At 44.6% G+C, this 19,973-nt stretch overlaps 1 protein-coding gene across 3 annotated transcripts in view; it reads left to right on the top strand.

Annotated features, from left to right (window-relative positions):
* The first annotated feature begins 1,807 nt into the window (after nucleotides 1–1,807).
* Nucleotides 1,808–19,973, top strand: part of LOC126204412 (sarcalumenin-like) — a 94,421-nt gene continuing 76,255 nt past the window's right edge. Inside the window, exons 1-2 of one of the 3 annotated variants that reach the window (XM_049938789.1) lie at nucleotides 1,808–2,228; nucleotides 7,784–7,895. In XM_049938789.1, coding sequence (XP_049794746.1) covers nucleotides 2,114–2,228; nucleotides 7,784–7,895 — 227 coding nt within the window. In that variant the 5' untranslated portion in view covers nucleotides 1,808–2,113. Of the gene's footprint in view, nucleotides 2,229–7,783; nucleotides 7,896–8,061; nucleotides 8,233–19,973 lie in introns of those variants that run through there. The other 2 variants (XM_049938790.1, XM_049938791.1) reach the window with 2 other exon arrangements.

Genomic DNA, 19,973 nt, shown 5'->3' on the forward strand with positions numbered 1-19,973 from the left:
TTCGCCCTTCCCATTACCTACGTCCGTCTGATCGGCTCCTTTCTCTCTCACCGTCCTTCCTACGTCACCATCCATAACACCAACTCCTACACATTCTTCCCCTCCGCCGGTGTGCCCCAAGGCTCCGTCCTCTCCCCCCTTCTGTACCTTTTGTATACGGCGGACATGTCGCCCCCGTCAACCCCCGTCCACCTTCTCCAGTTTGCCGATGACACCGCCTTCCTTGCCCTTGCCCCCACCCTGCAGCGCTCCCAACACCTTCTCAAATCCCATCTTGACCGGTTCACCGCTTGGTGCAACCAGTGGTTGCTCAAGGTCAATCCCTCTGAAACCCAGGCAATCATTGTAAGCAAAACCACCCCTTCCTTCCGCCTCCTTGATTTCTATCTCACCATCTATGGCCGTCCTATCACCCTCACTCCCACCCTTAAGTACTTTGGCGTCACCCTCGACCGTCGCCTCTCCTGGACTCCCCATCTCAGGACAATCCAAGCCAAGGCACACTCCCAGCTCCATCTCCTCAAGCTCCTTTCCGGCCGTACGTGGGGTCTGGACCCCTCCACCATCCTCCACACCTATAAATCCCTTATCCGCCCTATCCTTTGTTACGCTCATCCGGCCTGGATCTCCGCCCCCCTACCTTTTATAAATCCCTACAAATCCTTGAACGCCATGCTCTCCGCCTCGCCTATCGCATCCGCCTCCCCTCCCCCATGTGGATCCTGTATGACCTCATCCTCTTACCCCACCTCCTCCTTTTCCTTGAAAGGATACGGATCCAATACACGTCCCGCAAACTCGATCCTCCTCACCCGCTTGTCTCACCCATCCTCTCCCACCCCCGCCCACTGCCGCGCCTGTATTCCCACATCCCACCCGGTCTCCATCTTTCCACCCTCCTTACCCTCTCCCAAGGTGGCTTCCGCCAGCTCCCCCTCCCTGATGATGTCCTCCTCCCCTCCATCTACCCCTCCTATCAACTTTGATCCTCTCCCCCCCCCACTTCCTGTGTCCTTTCCTTTAGGCACCCTCCCTCCCTTCTCTTCCCTTCCCTTCTCTTCCCTTTTCCCCCGTCCCCTCCCTCCTACCCCGGCTTCCCCTCCCCCTTCCCCCTATCTCCCCTGCCCGTGGCATCTGCTCTCCCCTCTCCCACCCCCCTCCTCCTCTCTTGGCAGGTCCCCAGACTCGTACACGGTTAGTGAACATTTGCGCGCCGGAGATCAACGCCTCGTGTTCTGTATGTGCCGTCGTTTTGTGCTTAAGTGGTTCAGTGTTATTCGTTTTGTGCACCTACGTTCACGTGTGACAATTTTCGTCTCTGTCTGTGTCCAAGTGTCTGAACAATTTTATCTTGGACTCTACGCCCGTGAACGGCACCTTGTATTTTAAAAAGTGTTTGTCTCCGTTTATATGTCCACCATCTTTTTTTCTAACTGTCTTCATTTGTATCTATTTGTTTCTCTGCGGCCAAAGAGCGGCGTGGTATGCTGCTGCAGGCCTGCCTGTAAACAGGTTTCAAAATAACAATAAAGAAAAAAAAATCACCAGCGCCATCCTGTACATAGGCATAAGAGTTCTGTGTCAGCTCAGCTGTTCGACTATCATTGCAGACAGACGCGTATAGAAGGTAGTCACGTGATGCCAGTTTCCGTTCGGGAACGTAAACGCAGCCCGACGTTACTGGCGGGAGACACTCCCTACTCCCTAGTAGGAAGTTGTGGCAGTATGACTGGGCCTGTATTTTCAAATAATTGGAACATTTGGGCTATGTAACTCAGTAATTATATAAGAATAATTTGAATTGTACGGTTGTGGTCATTGTACAAGACGAGTCAGTTTCATTAAATAAACTGCTACAGTGTACATGTGTAACTTTGACATTTCACACGTGTTCACTTTATCTTTGCTGCAGGTTCTGCGGAAATTCGTTTATGATGCAAGATAGCGGTGTTTTAGTTTGTTTAAGCCTTTTGAGTGTAGGCGTTGTCATTTAACCACAGTACTGTCGACTGTTAGTTTTGAACTTAGTTACGCGTTATTCGAGTAAACTGAGCGTAGAAGTGAACAGGATCATAATTCTACGTAATAATTGTCCGCAATATTTGATAGTACCATGCCAGTAACAACAAAGTTGAGGCAGTCTGCAAATCCTGTCGATCAGGCAACTTTGCCGATAAACGAACGAATTTTGAGAGAATGTCATAACCTATATACCGACCCTGACAAAGGTAAGATATATACAATCAGCTATGTCTCCTACAAAACGGATTTTTCACATAGTGTAGAGAACGGCATTTGGCCTACGAGAAGTGCGCCAAAGTTTGAGAGCAGGAAGAGCGTATTCAGAGGGTTTTTGTTTGAGTGAAAAATGAATGATGCCCTAGCTTATGCTTAAATATGATTCATCCCTAACATGTTGAATTTTTCTGCATCCAAGCTGATGACAGGTTTTCGTACGCACATTTTCAGAGATAACTGAACGGTGTCGCTGATACGTCACTGACGGGGTATATTTTACGTTGTATACTTGTTTCTTCCCCTCATAATATTTATCCACCAATTCAAGTAGGAAATATTTGAAGGCTCACAACCATCTCTTTAAAGTCCAGTTCATAGCTTGCCGAACATCACAAGGAGAGACCTCCTTTTCAAACACCTTTTGGATTGCGTCCCTGTAACGTCTGCGCTCTCGCCGTTATTTAACCAAAAAAAATGAGTTTTTTTCCGCTGTGGAAGAATTTGAATTAAAAACTCGCAATTGATTCACTCTGGATAAAAACAACATATGTTTAAAAGCTGATGGCAGGTAGGCGTGTTGACCGAACACCATAAGAATGTTAAACTGATCGATTTGTAATTTAAGGAAATATATTAATAATAAAGTTAGCTATGAAGACTAGAAGTGAATTATAATTCACACTTTGTCTGATTTCTATCTGTACCTGTGCTGTCAAAACAAAATTTGGTGAATGTGTAAGGACTAATGTAGTTGTTTCGTTCTGCAGTCTAGCAGAAACAGATGCGTGATTTCTGTGCCTTGTCTTCATTCTGAAGATTGGTTTGATACAGCTGCCCATGTTAACCTATCCTATTCAAATCTCTCCATCGTGTTGTAACTATCACAACCTGCTTACTGTATTCAACCCTAGGTCTCCCTTTACAATTTTTCCCCTCCTCCCTCTCTCTCACCATTTCCTTTACCAAATTAACAATTCCTCCATACCTCAGGATGCCCTAACAACTGATCCCTCCTTTTAGTCAAGTTGTGGGAACAAGTTAATTGTAACATGCTCACTTGCCTAAACTACAGCTGTTAGTGGCTCTCTGCAGTACCTTTTGAGATATGTGAACATTCCGTAAAGATTGCTTCTGATTCCAAGGCTTACATGTTCACACACTGTTGTTAAACAAAATTTTTTGTTTGGACTTTGGATTAAGATAGGACTAGTGTTTTAATACCAAACTGAAGATGCACTACACAGCAGTACATTCAGTCTGTACTGAGCTGAGCATTCTATTGCTGTGATCAGTAAAATGTTTTCCCAGTCAGTGCTCAAGGAGCTAAAATTAAATGTGAAATTTTCTGTCACAATATAGTTTGCATTCTTTTCCTTGTGCTCCATTTTCATAAGTGTTAGCATTTTGAAATGCTGGTGTTTCGGTACTTTTAAATGAAAACCCTCAACTTAAAACGTGCCACTTGCAAAAAATAAAGAAAGAGAAGAGAGAAATGTATTATTTGTTGTGTGAAATAGTTCCTGAGATAAATGGGAAGTTAACGATGGATACAGTTTTTGGTTTAATAGAAATATTTGGCTGTGCAACTCGCACAATAAACTTCTGTAGCCTAAGATATGCTGTTAGAGTAAAAGTGAGCAAATAATTCCTTTCATATTTAGAAACTCTTAGAATAGAGCCGAGCGAGGTGGCGCAGTGGTTGGTTAGCACACTGGACTCGCATTCGGGAGGACGACAGTTCAATCCCGTCTCCGGCCATCCTGATTTAGGTTTTCCGTGATTTCCCTAAATCGCTTCAGGCAAATGCCGGAATGCTTCCTTTGAAAGGGCACGGCCGATTTCCTTCCCCATCCTTCCCTCACCCGAGCTTGCGCTCCGTCTCTAATGACCTCGTTGTCGATGGGACGTTAAACACTAATATCCTCCTCCTCCTCTTAGAATAGAACATGGTTTTGTGAGGTCTGTAAACTTATTTTTGAGTGCTCAGTTCATTGATGCTGCATTGAAGACTTTGAGCCACTGCCAGCCTTAGCAAACTCGCGATGTTTTTGCAAAAGCACGGGGGTAACCATTACTGCATGCTATATGCACTCCAGTATGCAACCTAGAGGCTATTTTAGAATAAGGTAAATTGAAGTTTTATGGGATTGATGGTGTAGCCGCCTAATGGACAATGTCATATCTAACGAAAAGAATGCAGAAAGTTGTATTTAGTACTTCAACCAGAATAATCCAGAGACATAAATCTGACTGGGGAGAAATCACACATGGGGCCTCCAAGGCTCTGTCTTAGGTTCACTATTGTTCGTCATACATGTAAAAGATCTTCTGCCTAATGTACAGTAAGCAGAATTAGTTCTTTTTGCAGATGACACTAGCATTGTAATCTATACCAGCATAGACACAGGAACAGAAGGTGTGGTAAACAAATTTTTTTTTTAAGTAACAGTGACTGGTTTTTTGTGAATGGTCTAACACTCAGTTTTTAAAAGACTCGACATATTCAGTTCTACACATCTAGGGGTACTACACCAATGAGAAGCATAACACATGGTGAGGAAATAATAAGATGGAAATTTCGAAATTCTTGGATGTCCTTATCGATGGAAATGAAATACGGAAGCGTCCGATCCCACCCGTCTGCTTTGACCCGTGACGTCACAAATATGGTGGAAACAAAAACAAACACACACACTTTCCACAAGAAGCCTAATGACACTAACGGGACAAGCGCGGGAAATGGGGTGTTTTGGGTGGGGGGGGCAAACTAAATATAAACAAATTTAGACGCCTTGCGTAGCTACAACGTGTAATTGAAGACAGCCATGCATGAATACCCACCCACCTCCCCAGGGGTCGTAACCCCTGCAACCCATAGAAGATAAAGATGCTTCAGTAGCTGATTAGTGTTTTTAGTCTTTAAAAAAAAAAAATCTCACGGGATAGAACGAACTGATCAGAAAGATAAATATAATAAAGTAAAACCGAAATTGGAGGAAACAGATAATTTAAATAAGTAATAAGTGTTTTTAAATTAAAAATAAAAAATCTCACAAGATAGAACGAACAGATCAGAAAAGTAAATAAAATGAGATAAAACAGAACTGGAGACAGCCACACTCAAACCAAACTCCGCACCATCATGACGTCACACACGACAACACCCTTACGTCACGGGTCAAAGCCGACACGTGCGATCGGACGCTTCTGTCGACCCATGGAAATTTTAACTGAAAAAAGCAAATTTCGGGATACCTAAAACAACATAGTTCAGTCACATTTGCTCTTAAAATCCTTGCAAATCATGGGAAGACCACAAATTAGTCATGTGACCCATTCTAGGACATTGCTCAAGTGTGGGGACCCATATCTAACACGTCTAACAGAGAACATTGAACATATACAGAGAAGGGCAGCACGAATGGTTAGAGGATTGTTTGGCCTATGGGAGAGTGTTACAGTGATGCTGAAGAAACTGTACTGACAGACTCTTGAATATAGACATAAACTATCTCGAGAAAGTGTACTGACAGAGTTTCAAGAACCGGCTTTAAATGATGGTCTAGGAATATATGACAACCCCCCTGTGTATAATTCACATAAGGATCGTGAGGAAAAGATCAGAACAATTACAGGAGACACAGGGGCATTCAATCATTCTTTCTTCGTATGCTCCATTCTGGATAACTCATCTTTAATTATTGAACACCATGTATAAAATACTCTCCTCTGTGCCTTGTACCCATGTAAAACATTTTGGAGTAAAAACAGTTGGGAGAGATCTGGCTTATAGCTTTTTCTGATTTTTGTCAGTTACAAGTAAACATCAAAGTAAGTGTTATGTAATGATTCCTCATGAAATTTTTATAGTTGATGTGCAATGTACCTACGTACACAGAGTGTAATACCAATATTAGATGAACCAGTCACGAAGTTCACATTTTAATGACATGCATGAAATGTAGATCAATAATTGCCGATGGTGAAAGTAGACAGTGGAGCAAGCTAGTGATCAAAACACACACACACACACACACACACACACACACACACACACACACACACACACACACACAAACAACAACAACAACAACAACAACCTCTACCTGCCATAGTTGTTAGCACACTGGATTCACATTCTAGAGAGGAGACAGCTCAAATCCGTGTCCAGCCATCCAGGTTTAGATTTTCCCTAATTTCCTTAAATTGCTCCTTTAAAAAGGCATTGCCAGTTTCTGTCTCCACCCTCAAAACATTCCGAGCTATTTAGCCATAATCTTTCCTCCTGCTGTCATCAGGGCTTAAGACTATCATAATGCCTGGAAATTAGGAACACCCTACCCACAATCCTTCCCACCCTTGCTTAAGTGGTATTCTGCTGTGCACCCAGCGTACACAACATCCTGGCCATCCCTATACCACTCTGAATTGTTTGCCAAAGGTGTAATATCCCTGTGGAAGACCCAGGGGGAAGATGTGCCTATTCTAATGTAGCACTGTCATAGGCTTATCCTGTTAAGAGGCCTGTCCACCTGTGAATTCAGCCATGTCATATACCAGCTCTGCTGCAATTTCTGCATAGCGTTTGATGTCACCATTGACCAGTAACCAGCTGCCCACCAAAATAAATGGACACTGCCAAACTGCACGAGAGCAGAGTTGACCACCCAATGGCAGACCACACTGCTGAGCACAACATGCTCAAGGCCGTTGTTTGCACCACAACCCATGTGTCTGTAAACCACTTCCCCCCGGTGTCACCTCAAGCATCAGCTTTTATGAACTATTTCGAAGGAAAACTATGCCGACGGAATGATAGAAGGTATTCTTACAATGCGGCTGCCATTCCTGTAATCCTCCTGCCTTCAATCTCTGGTAACCCACTGCAACTAAATGTTTGATCTGACAGTCTCCCTTTCCTCTGTCCTATCACCACCACCACCCAATCGATACCTGCTTGTTGTCATTATCATACACTACATGAACTCACCAGCTCCAGGGCCCATGTTTCGTCGTTTCCTGGCCCGTGGGCGTGCAGCCTCTCCATCCCACATTGCTGTCCCGAGCACCTGCTGTCTCTCTGAGATGTTAGCTACCCGTCTCCAGTCCCTCTTCCTTCTTCGTACTTCCAACCTCTTTGTCCCTCTTCATCTCGGTCTTTAAAAGATTAGTCCAAAAGCTAGCAAAGTTTTCATTCTTTTTTTGTGTGTCTGTCAACAATTCGAAACAATTGATTTTTACTTTGATCCTATTCGAGGCATGGCTCAAAAACATTTAGTTTGGATATTCTACACAGTTGTTGTTTATTTATATAATTTTATTTTATCTGTAGGATGTTTAGTGCATTTGGAACACCTATTTCTGTGATTTTCTTTGCATCCATTATTAGTAAATGACTCATTTCTTTCACACTTTTAACTAATTCATGAAGAGCATTGTTACAGTGCTGATAGATTAACAGCAGCAGTAAATATTACTGTAATTGAGATGTGTGTGCATGAGAAAACATTGTGTGTTAAAGAATTATTTATTTCTGTTGTTGCAGGATTAATTAAAATAGCAGAGCAGTTTGGTCTAAAATTATTAGCTCCAAGAAAAAAAATTATTGTCCTTTTAATAGGAAATCATTCAGCAGGAAAATCATCCTTCATAAATTGGTGTGTTACATTTAGTTCTGCATGCACAACCTTCTTTTCATTCATTAGATATGCTATCATTTATATCTTGTCTATATGTTTATGTAGTTGTAGAGTTTATTGTTCATAAATAGAAAGCCTCTTACTGTTTGCTGTCTTTCTTATTTGCATATAGTTACTACACCTTTTTCTGCACATTGCTTGGTATTCGGTGGCAGGATTAATGAAATTCGTTTACTGAAAGTATGTTGCTGGAAGAACTAAAATGCCTGTCATCTGTTTGATGGATGCTAAGTGGAACCTCTGTTTTATTGAAATCAGCTGCACAGTCATCTACGTTACAGGTCACTCTCTATTTGTGAGTGATATTTAACATTTATAGTTAAAAGATAAATTCCTTAAGGACTTTTATTATGGATAATTGTTAATAGAATGCAATTTTGATTTTATAATATATTTTGCATATGTTTATAAAGCAACACAGGTTTATTTGATGCAGTGGCAGTCCATTTTAAGTATTAACACCATTATTCTAATACACTTTCTTATCATATAGATGGTAGTGTTACTTAATGTAGTACAGTTGCTGGCATAGCTTTCAGAATTAAAGTTCATATTGTACTTGTTTTATTACTGAGCAAAAGCTGTCATCTCTGACAGTGTGTCTATGATGTGTCAGATTTTGCTAAAGACTGTCATATCCATGGTATAAAAGTAATTTGACAATTGGCAACAAAATATGCTAGGCATCATTCAAAGCCAACAGAAGTTAAATCTGCAGTTACAGCTTGCCGGAACATGTTTCCATTGCTGGGTTTGATGAATGTTAATTGATTTTGGTTCATCCGGCATTAAGACACAGAGGAGTTTTTTTAATTAAACCTTTCATAAATAGTAATTAAAAAGAGGGAGTGAAAGAAAGAAGTGGGTGACACATTGGTAAGATAATGGACTTGACTCTGAGGAGGTTGCAGTTCAAATCCTCATCTGGTCATTCCAGTTAAGTTTCATGATTTCCCTTAATTGCTTAAGATGACATCCAGGACAGTTCCTTGAAAGAGCATAGTCAATTTGTGACAGTTTGAGTTCAAACAGCAAGGAGCCTAATCTGCACTACAACCTGAAGAAGACAGCCCGGGGTAATTTTATGTCAAGAGACATAGTGAATCAGCTATATCATCTTCAGTTTTGTTGCGATTGTACAGTGTGTATCTACTATCGCTGAATATTAATGTATCAGCTGATACAGAACAAAATACTAGTCTCTTCTCACAGAGTATAATTGACAATAAACATTTGTGCAGAGTTCTGTTTGATACAACTGTCACGCTGCTTCTCTGTAGAGAGAAAACTGCCATCTTCAGTGATGATTGCTGACTGGGCTGAGCAGTACTATGTTCAGATAAAAGCTAGCATCTGATGCTGTCGTGTATGGAAATTCTTCTGGTTGTGTGTGTGTCAACTCTGCTCATTCGTCAGTGTGTCTGGCAGTGACTGTGCTTACTTGGGTTTCATCACGAGGTACCAACCTTGCTTGGCACCTCATTCTTAGGACGACACAATATACGGGATGTGTTAAGGGACCTACATGAACTTCTGTGAAGTTTTAGCTTCATTAGTAACTTGGTGTAGGTAAAGTAGTCACACTACAAGATGCCTACTGTTAGAAAGGTGAGGAACAAGGGAAGAGGAATGTGGCCTGTACAGATGCACAACACGAGTAGCACAGTCCTGGCTCAGCCGTCTCAACGTTAGCATGGTAAGTGGGTCAGTGTAGGTGATTCGGGCTGTAGCGTCCATGCCGCCTGATATGTCTAAAAGTTGTTTCATCTTCTCCTGGCACAGTGATAGTACTAGAGCTGGTATCAGAGCCCTCTCTCTTCAGAATGAGGAATGCGCAGGATCCTCAAGTTTGACAAGCCATTGTTCCTGAGGCAATAAGAGTTAGAATCTCGAAACTTTTCATTATATCACAGCTTTTTGTGCATAACAAAGACATAATGTAAATGAAAATAAGTGAGCAATGCCCAGAGCACTCTCTTTTCAAAATTATTTAAAAATTTGGTTGTGACAAAGCATCCTCATATTTTAACAAGATATAGAGTGTAAAACACTCTTAAAATGGCCCCCCCAGGGGGTCCACAAGTCTTTTGTGGATACGTGCGTAGCGAGCACGGGACCCTGAGCTAATGTGGCCCTCCTTCCTTTCCGGGCTGCATACCGTCCTTTTCCGCATCCTTCCCTCTCCCCCATCTTTGCCCCCCCCTCCCCTCACCTCTGGCTCTTTCCTTCCCTTTCTCCCCCTCTGGGAGTATGGTTTGTGCCTACGTCCGGAGACGGACGCTCGTAAATGTGACGCATTCTTCGCCTTCTCTGCTTGTATGTCTTCATCTTTCCTTTGTCCTTCTCTTTTCCTTACCTCTTCTCTTTACCCTTTTCTCCGCTGCGGCGTTTGAGACCTCTCTTCTTTCCTTTCCCTTTCTTTGTTTTTCTCTTTCTTCCTCCCTGTGCGTGTCTGAAGGCCGACCCACGCATTTTCGTGCGTAGCCGGTGACGGGGTAACGCGTAATTCCCCGCCCCGGGTAGACAGGTAGGACACGTACGTACCCCCGGTAACGGCCAGGCCCAGGGAGGGGTGATTACCCGAGCTGATAACTTCCGAAAGTGCCAATTGGTCCCTCCGTCCGTTTGTCGGGAGGTGTGACCTGAGGTGTGAACAATCACCTAAGGCACGAGTGCCCTCAGAGAGGGCCCCCACAAGGGAGGAGCGCGCCATCGGAGACGCCGGTAATCATGGGGGATTCTTCCGCAATGGTTTCCTCATCTTCCACTACGTTTACTCACAAGCGTAAGTTCACCAAGTCTCAGCCACAGACAGTTCTTCCATCGTTGCCACAGTTCCTTGTTGTTTCTCGGTCTGACGAAGGTCACGACTTCTCCACGGTCAACCCTTTCATTATTCAGAAAGGTGTCGACGCAATCGCAGGTCCTGTAAAGTCTTGTTCCAGATTACGGAATGGCACATTGTTGTTAGAAACAGTCAGTGCCCTCCAGGCACAAAAATTGCTGCATACTTCATAGCTCCACACCTTCCCTGTCCGGGTTGAAGCGCACCGCACTTTAAATTCCTCGCGTGGAGTCATTTATACACGCTCCCTCGACGGATTGTCTGACGAAGAAATTCAGCACTACCTGTCTGACAAGGGCGTAACGGCTGTTCATAGAGTTACGAAAAGGGCTGACTTGAACATCATTCCAACCCGCACTGTCTTCTTGACATTTGACAAAGTTCAACTCCCATCGAAAATCAAAGCAGGCTATGAGATAATTTCCGTTCGCCCTCACGTCCCAAACAATACGCGTTGCTATCGGTGTCAGCGGTTCAATCACACCAGCCAGTCCTGTTCCAATCCGGCCGAATGTGTTACGTGTGGCAAGGATGCCCATGAGGGTGCTTGTCCACCTCCATCCCCTCGTTGCATCAACTGTATTGGTGACCACGCTGCTTCCTCTCGAGATTGCCCCATTTTTAAAGACGAAAAGCTCATTCAGGAAATCAGAGTGAAGGAAAAGGTGTCTACCTTTGCTGCTCGAAAATTATTCGCCAGTCGACAGCCCACCGTGCCTCAGACAGGAAAATACAGCACTGTCCTTGCTTCTCCTCGGCCAACAAAGGAGGCGGCCATGCAGACTTGCGACCTCACCTTTAGTGCCACGGTCGTCAGATCGGCCAGCGCAAAGATCACCCGTTCAACCTCACCACTTTCGCCTGCCCACTCCATGGCTCACACTTCATCGGGTTCTGCTAAATCTCGAGCCCAAAAAGCCAGACACCAAGACTTCGAAAAAAGAGCATACTCGTGAAGATTTTTTACGCACCCCAACTTCACAACCATCGGTTCCTCCTTCATCTAAAGATCATATTTCCCAGAAGACTAATAAGAAACCCAGTTCATCTTCTTCTCCACCAAGGCGTGTCTCATCTACAGCACCAACTGGCGGAAATCGCCCTCGGCCGTCTTCTGTGTCGTCGAGGCGCACTGCTGGCGGCCAATCAACCGGCCGATCGCTGGTGGCAGGAGCTGCTCCTGAACAACCTATGGATCAGGATCTTCTGCCTTCGGCTGAATGCCATTCCATGCTGTCAGTCGCAAGCTCTGAGCAGTTGTTGAGTTGACGGCAACCTTGGTCACATTCCTCAATTTTCTGTTCACCCTATGTCCATTATCCACTGGAATATCCGCAGCATTCGAGCCAATCGGGATGAATTGTCGCTCCTCTTACGATCGTACTCGCCGGTTATCTTCTGTCTTCAGGAAACAAAGCTGCGTCCCCATGACCGCTTTGTTCTCCCCCATTTTCAGTCCGTCCGATTTGATCTCCCCTCTGTTGAAGGCACTCCAGCCCATGGAGGACTCATGATTCTTCTCCATGATACTCTCCATTATCACCCAATCCCCTTAAACATTTCCTTCCAAGCTGTCGCTGTCCGTCTTTCCCTTTCTGGATATACCTTTTCTCTTTGTACTGTATACATTCCATCGTCAACACCAATGGCACGAGCTGATCTCCTTCATCTTCTTGGTCAGCTTCCAACCCCCTATTTGCTGGTTGGGGACTTCAGTGCCCACCACCCGCTTTGGGGATCTCCACATCCTTGTCCACGTGGCTCACTATTGCTAGACATCTTCCACCAAGCGGATCTAGTTTGCCTCAACACTGGGGTCCCTACATTTTTGTCTGCCTCCATGACAAATTTCTCTCATTTGGATCTTTCGGTCGGTACTGTTCCGCTAGCTGGGCGCTTCGAATGGTTCGCCCTTGATGATACACACTCGAGTGACCACTTTACATGTGTCCTTAGACTGCAGCCTCAACTGCCATATATGCGCCCGCGATGCTGGAAGTTTGCCCAAGCCGATTGGACACTTTTTTCGTCTCTAGCGACATTCGATGACCGTGACTTTCCTAGCGTCGACGATGAGGTCACACATATTACAGACGTTTTTCTTACAGCTGCGGAACGTTCAATACCACGCACCTCCGAATTGCCCTGGCGCCCCCCAGTTCCTTGGTGGAACGAGGCTTGCCGTGACGCAATACGTGAGCGGCGACGTGCTCTTCGTGTTTTCCGCCACCATCCTACTTTGGCCAACTGTATCTTCTATAAGCAGTTCCGTGCGCGATGCCGTAACGTCATCTGCGATAGCAAGAAGGCAAGCTGGAAATTCTTTATTAGCTCATTTAACACCTTCACTCCCTCCTCGGAAGTTTGGAGTCGGATTCGACGGTTATCAGGCGCGCCTAGTTTCTCCCCAGTCTCTGGGCTCACTGTCGCGCATGATACGTTAGTGGACCCCGTCGCAATTTCTAACTCATTGGGTCAACACTTTGCTGGGATTTCGAGCTCTTCAAATTACCCGCCAACGTTTCTCCCAAATAAACATGCAGCGGAAGTGCAACCTCTTGCTTTCTTCTCTCAAAATCGCGGAAGCTATAATACTGTTTTCTCCATGCGGGATCTCCAACATGCACTCTCTTCTTCTCGCTCCTCCGCCCCAGGACCGGATGGTATCCACGTCCAAATGTTGGTGCATTTATCAACCCATAGTCTGCGTTACCTCCTTCGCCTTTATAATCGAATTTGGACCGACAGTACTTTTCCCAGACGATGGCGGGAAGCTATCATCGTTCCTGTTCCGAAACCTGGAAAGGACAAACATCTCCCCTCTAGCTATCGCCCCATTTCTCTCACGAGTAGTGTATGTAAGGTTTTGGAGCGTATGGTGAATTGCCGTTTAGCTTGGTGGCTGGAGTCCCGCAGTCTTTTAACACCTGCCCAATGCGGATTCCGAAAGCATCATTCTGCAGTTGACCATCTTGTTGCTCTCTCCACTTATATTATGAACAATTTTCTCTGGAAACGCCAAACAGTAGCAATATTTTTTGATCTGGAGAGAGCATACGATACCTGTTGGAGGACAGGCATCCTCCGCCCACTGTTCTCTTGGGGCTTTCGAGGTCGGCTGCCCATTTTTCTTCGCGAATTTATGGCAGAGCACACATTTAGAGTGCGGGTGAACACTACTCTCTCCTGTACCTTCTCCCAAGAAAACGGGGTACCCCAGGGCTCCGTGCTGAGTGTTGTACTGTTTGCCATTGCCATAAATCCAATTATGGATTGTCTCCTTCCTGATGTCTCGGGCTCCCTCTTTGTGGACGATTTTGCGATCTACTACAGCTCTCAACGGACCAGCCTTCTTGAACGACGTCTTCAAGGATGTCTCGATCGCCTCCACTCTTGGAGCATCGAAACCGGCTTCCGTTTTCCTCCTAGTAAGACAGTTTGTGTTAATTTTTGGCGACGTAAGGAGTTTCTTCCACCCTCCTTACATCTAGGACCTGTCAACATTCCGGACGTCGCTAAATTCTTGGGTCTTATGTTTGACAGAAAACTGTGCTGGTCCTCCCACATTTCCTATCTTTCGGCTCGCTGTCTGCGATCCCTCAACACCCTCCGTGTCCTGAATGGTACCTCCTGGGGAGCGGACAGAGTGGTCCTTCTCCGCCTCTATCGCGCCTTAGTGCGCTCGAAATTGGACTATGGAAGCATAGTTTACTCCTCTGCTCGGCCGTCTATTCTTCGTAGTCTCGACTCTATCCACCACCGTGGATTACGTTTAGTGTCTGGAGCTTTTTACACCAGCCCTGTGGAAAGCCTTTATGCTGAGACTGCTGAACCTCCGCTGTCCAATCGGCAAGCAGTCCTTCTGAGTCGTTATGCTAGCCATCTGTCTTCCATGCCTGCTAATCCAGCCCATGACATTTTTTTCGACGCCTCCTTTGATGTAGGGTATGCAGGCCGCCCCTCCTCCCTACTACCACCGGGAGTCCGCTTCCGTCAACTGCTCCATTCTCTTTCCTTCCGCTTTCCTAAAACCTTCTTGACAACTTGGGGTACAGCACCGCCTTGGCTCCGTCCCCGGATCTGCCTGCTCCGTGACCTTTGTCAATTTCCCAAGGATGGTACCCCTTCACTTGTTTATCGTCGGGCATTTGCTGCTCTATGTGCACAAATGAAGGAAGCCACATTTATATACACTGATGGCTCGAAAACATCGTTAGGTGTAGGGAGTGCCTATATTGTTGGCGACACCCCAAATCAATTTCGGCTTCCCGACCAGTGTTCGGTTTATACTGCGGAGCTTTACGCTGTTCTCCAGGCTGTCCACTACATCCACCACCATCAGCGGATACAGTATGTTATCTGTTCAGATTCTCTCAGCTCTCTCCTCAGTCTCCAAGCTCTTTACCCTGTCCACCCTATGGTCCACCGGATTCAGGACTGTCTGCGCTTGCTCCACCTGGGGGATGTCTCGGTGGCGTTCCTCTGGCTCCCGGGACATGATGGTATCTGTGGAAATGAGGCGGCCGATATAGCGGCCAAGGCTGCAGTCTCTCTTCTTTGGCCAGCTATTCAATCGATTCCCTTCGCTGATCTATGGAGCGTTTTATGTCGTCGAGTTGTTCTTTTATGGCACGCACATTGGTCGACACTTCCCCATAATAAATTGCGGGACGTGAAAGCTCTTCCTCGTGCTTGGACCTCTTCCTCCCTAACGCGTCGTCAGGAGGAGGTAATTTTAACTAGACTCCGGATAGGGCACTGTCTTTTTAGCCATCGACATCTTTTAAGCGGCGATCCTCCCCCACTCTGTCCCCACTGCTCTCAGCTGTGGGCGGTAAGACACCTTTTAATTGAGTACCCCTATTTTACTCCGTTACGCGCCCGTCTACAGCTGTCACCTGATATATCGTCAATTTTAGCAGATGACACGCGCTCGGCCGATCGCGTTCTCGAGTTTATTAGTGCCAGTGAAATGACGTCAGTCATTTGAAGCTTTTTTTGGGGACAACCAACCCCTTTCTGTAGTGGATTTTTAAGCCTTCCTTCTGCTTTTAGTTTCTCCAATTGTTTGAGTTTCGTTCCCATTGCTGCTGGTTTCCATTTTCGGTTTTTACTGTTTCCTAAGTCACGGACCGGGCGCTAATGACCATAGCAGTTTTGTGCCCTAAAATGCTACTGGAAAATCTAAGTCTATCAGAAACACATATTTTGGTGTCCTTTCTGTGAAAGTATCAGAATGTGATTAATGTAGTGGCCAATAATGTTTCTGTCACCCATTTCTTTACAAAATATGTCTGAAGAGGTTGCCTTATTTTATGAAGGTCAACTTAAGCACACTGTGAATGGCAGGTTGCCCTGATTCATTCGTAACAAGAGATATTTAAAGGATGACCTTTGGAAGCACTGCAAGCTGTTATAGTTGGTTCAGACATTCCCTGGACTAGCTTATATGCTGGATTCTAGCCTCAGAGGGCACTCCTGATGACTATTGCCCTCTGCATAGTGGTGCAGCAGTGGTCAGCAGCTATTCATTTCCCATAACAACATCAGGTGATGTCACCTGCCCCCCCCCCCCTTCCCCTTCCTAGTAGTGACCACTGGGGATGAAAACGCAGGTGGTGTACAGCCTGGAGTAACCATCACTGGGAAAAGCTGTGGTTCGGTGTCAACAGATGTTGCTGCAAAAGTCTGAGGCACGGTGAGGCTTGCTGGAAAGTGTAAGAGCTGCTATGGGACGAGAGGGGTCCACCAGCATGGAGAAATGAGTGGCTACTGACCAGGATGAATTTGGTGAAGCCACCAAAGTTCATTGGCAGGGGCCACAGTATATGTCATGGACTGGTGGAAGGAGATCATTTCATGGATCCAGATTGGATGGTGTCACTGGGGTAACCCACCTGGAAGGACGAGGCCGCAATAACGTGCAGTGGTGGTAGATGCATCACGTCATAATGAGTATGGTCAAGGTGGCTATGAAGCTGCTCTCCGATCGGTGCAGCCTTCGGTCGGGGTGGCTTTGAAAATTTGTAGAACACAACAGAGGTCATTAGGAGCAATTGTCGTATGTCATTCCCTTGTGGATTGCAAACGATATATAATCTTCCATTTGTTCAAGTGATTGGCTGCGAGGTTGAACTCCAAATATGTCAAAGCCAATTGATGAAGTATTGCTTGTGCTGGTTGTATTTTAGACCTTTTGCTGCCAACCTTTAGAACAAGAACTCGAGTTAATGGAGATGGTCCTCTGGAGTTTCACTTATAAACAGGATATCATGAAGGTATGCAGCACAGTGTATAGTATCTTGTAGTACTTGATCCCTAAAACTCTGGAATATTGCAGGAGCTGGAGAGGTTTTGAAAGATAACTGATTACAACAGGAGAGACCATATGATGTATTGCTCCCGGGGTAAGCTTGTGATGGAATCCAAAGGAATTTTAATAAAATGCTTCCAAGAGGTCAATTTTTCTGAATAAGGTGCCCTGGCCTAACTTTGCAAAAACTTTGTCGTGGGTCGATAGTTTCCAATTCAGCTTGTATGTTTATCATTATATTAAAATTACCACAAAGTCTTCAGGTTCCATTATGTCCTGTTACTAGTTGAGTGGCCCATTGACCATGGGGAATAGGCATTAACGCTAGGAATACCACTTGCAGGCTACTACCTACAAGGACCAACAGGGCCAACTTGGCTCCATGTTTATTTGATCAGATTGTGATAGGTAATGGAATGTAACACACATATATAGCTTTTGTTGATTTTTATTAATAAAATAAATACACTCTCTCTCTCTCTCTCTCTCTCTCTCTCTCTCTCTCTCTCTCTCTCTCTCTCTCTCTACCGTAGTTCATTGCTGCACTTGTCGCACCACACTCGTCTTCTCTTCTCACATTTGCCACATACTGCTTTCTCACAACCTGAACAAACAGTAGCAGTATGGTTTCCTTTACATGAGGTACGAATTTTACACTTCTCTCTCTTAGTTGCCCTCTGAGGTCCGCCTTTAGTGTCTGCACTATTCTGGTCTGGCTCTTTATTTCTTGATGATACATATCAAAATTTTACTTCTGCCTGCTAAGTCGCGTTCCAGTCACTTCCTTATACAACACCCAGGAATTTATGGCAGCCAAATCAAGAAAGTTGTAAAATACATGCATTGGCCAGCATCTTGTACTGGCTTTTGTGGAGTACATCCTTGTCATTTGATCGACAACGTTGACCCCAAATTTTGTTTTATTGTATAATTGCACTGTTTCAGGAGTCTTCTTCTGACTATCGGACAGGGATACATGAGAGTGAAATGAACTCAGTAACAAAACATTCTTATTTGTTTTCTCTTGATAAACTGTTAGTGTTGTTCCATCATCATTTTTATACACAATAGTCGAGTGGAGTGGTTGTTTTCTGGTCTTTGCAGCAGGAGGCACCTCTCTTCGATTACGGTTCAAAGTACCTACTGAAGTTGTGGATGTTGTCCTCAGACGGTTTGCAAGGCTTAGCGAAGTAAAGTAACTGTCAGTTGTGACATTCAAACTTTTGCCTAAGGATGGTCCCATAAGCCTAAGAACAACATTTTCACCTACACCTTGGTCAGCTGGTCGAAGGGGATCAGCACCAGTGTATGGGAATCCATTCAGTATGTATTTACTAGAAACACCTACAAGTAACCAGAATTTTATGCCAAACTTATCTGGCTTGCTTGCAATTATTGTGTGAATGGGCATCTTGTTTTAGATGGCAAAAGTTGTTCATGAACTTTAAGATAAGGTTCTGCTTTATAGCATGACACACTGTTTTCTATGAAAGCATTCCAAGTATCTGAGACAAGAGCAAATTTGTCAGCCTTGAGGCGTTCAGATCTAGTGGACTTGGTGTCAAACCTCATATACTTCATTATTTCGATAACTCTGTTTCGTCCCATAGTTAGTCTGAAAAAAGGAGGACCGCATACTGTTGACCATAGGCTTTTGAGAGGAAAATCTTTGCCCCATACACTCCTCTTGCAGTGACAAAAGCATCCAGTTCTTCAGTGTCTCCTGTCCAGGAATCGTCTTGTGTTCGGTGACGAGCCTCAGCTTCAGTTCAGTGCTTGATGTGGCGCATCATGGAAGCACTGAAAATTAACCGCCAAGCACTAAGAAGTTTCCCACTTTGAATTTTCCTTTTAGCATATGATGTTGGTCCTGAGCTCTCCCGCAAAATGTTATGACTTTGTAGAAGACTTGAAAACATATGAAAAAAGAACAGTATTTTTAGAATGTGTAATGTACTGATATATGAGTATATGTGTTCTTGTAATTTTACAAACTAAAACTCTACACAAAGAGCAGAAATATTACTGACCTTCATTAGAACCCACTGGTACAATTTTCCACACAGTCCTATCTTTTGCTGTTTCTTTTTCTTCAGTAGGTTGCCCAGGATCAGTTTTTGACTGACTTCTTGGGGAAGCAAATGTTGTCCGGGTTGTTGATCTTATAGAGCTAGAATTTGGAACATCAGAAGGCACGCTGGATGTAGAAGCTTCATTTTCCCCTAAATTTAGTGGAAAACTGTCCTGGGCTGTGTTTACATCATCTCATTCGTTGCACGAATCACATTCTTCATCTGCACACACTGGAACTACTACACTGTCTTCATTGTCCTGATCGCTGTCGGAAAACTCAAATTCTTCACCTGAACTTTCATCTTTTATTTTTCTCAATTCTGCTAGTATTTCAGCTTCTGTTGGCCGCTTCTTGTATTCGTAGCTCATGACTGCAAGGATGGCTCTCAGATACCGTCACAAGAGACAATAACTGAAATCCTTGCATCAACTAACCAACAATCAGCGCTGGATTGAATGACATTGTTGTCACGTATTTGAACAACAAAGGGACAACAGTTAATGTGATTTCATTTGCTGTATTGCAAAGAAGTAGCCTCTAAATACAGAGAAATGTTGAAGGGGCCGAATTGGCCCCGCTGTCCTTCTAGGTGGTAAGCTTCATATTTCACAACCTAATAAAAATAGGACACTCCAAAACACGGTGGTTAATATTTCATATGAGTGATGAAAAGTCACAAAATATCAAGTCAGTCGAACTTACAATTTGCTCAGAAAACAAGTGGAAAGATCGAAAAGGGGCCAATTTGGCCCCTCGGCCCTTCTAGTGTTAGCAAATATTCATTAGCAAGTCTGTTCCTATATG

Source organism: Schistocerca nitens, chromosome 9 (assembly GCF_023898315.1).
Source record: "Schistocerca nitens isolate TAMUIC-IGC-003100 chromosome 9, iqSchNite1.1, whole genome shotgun sequence".
NCBI lineage: Eukaryota > Metazoa > Arthropoda > Insecta > Orthoptera > Acrididae > Schistocerca > Schistocerca nitens.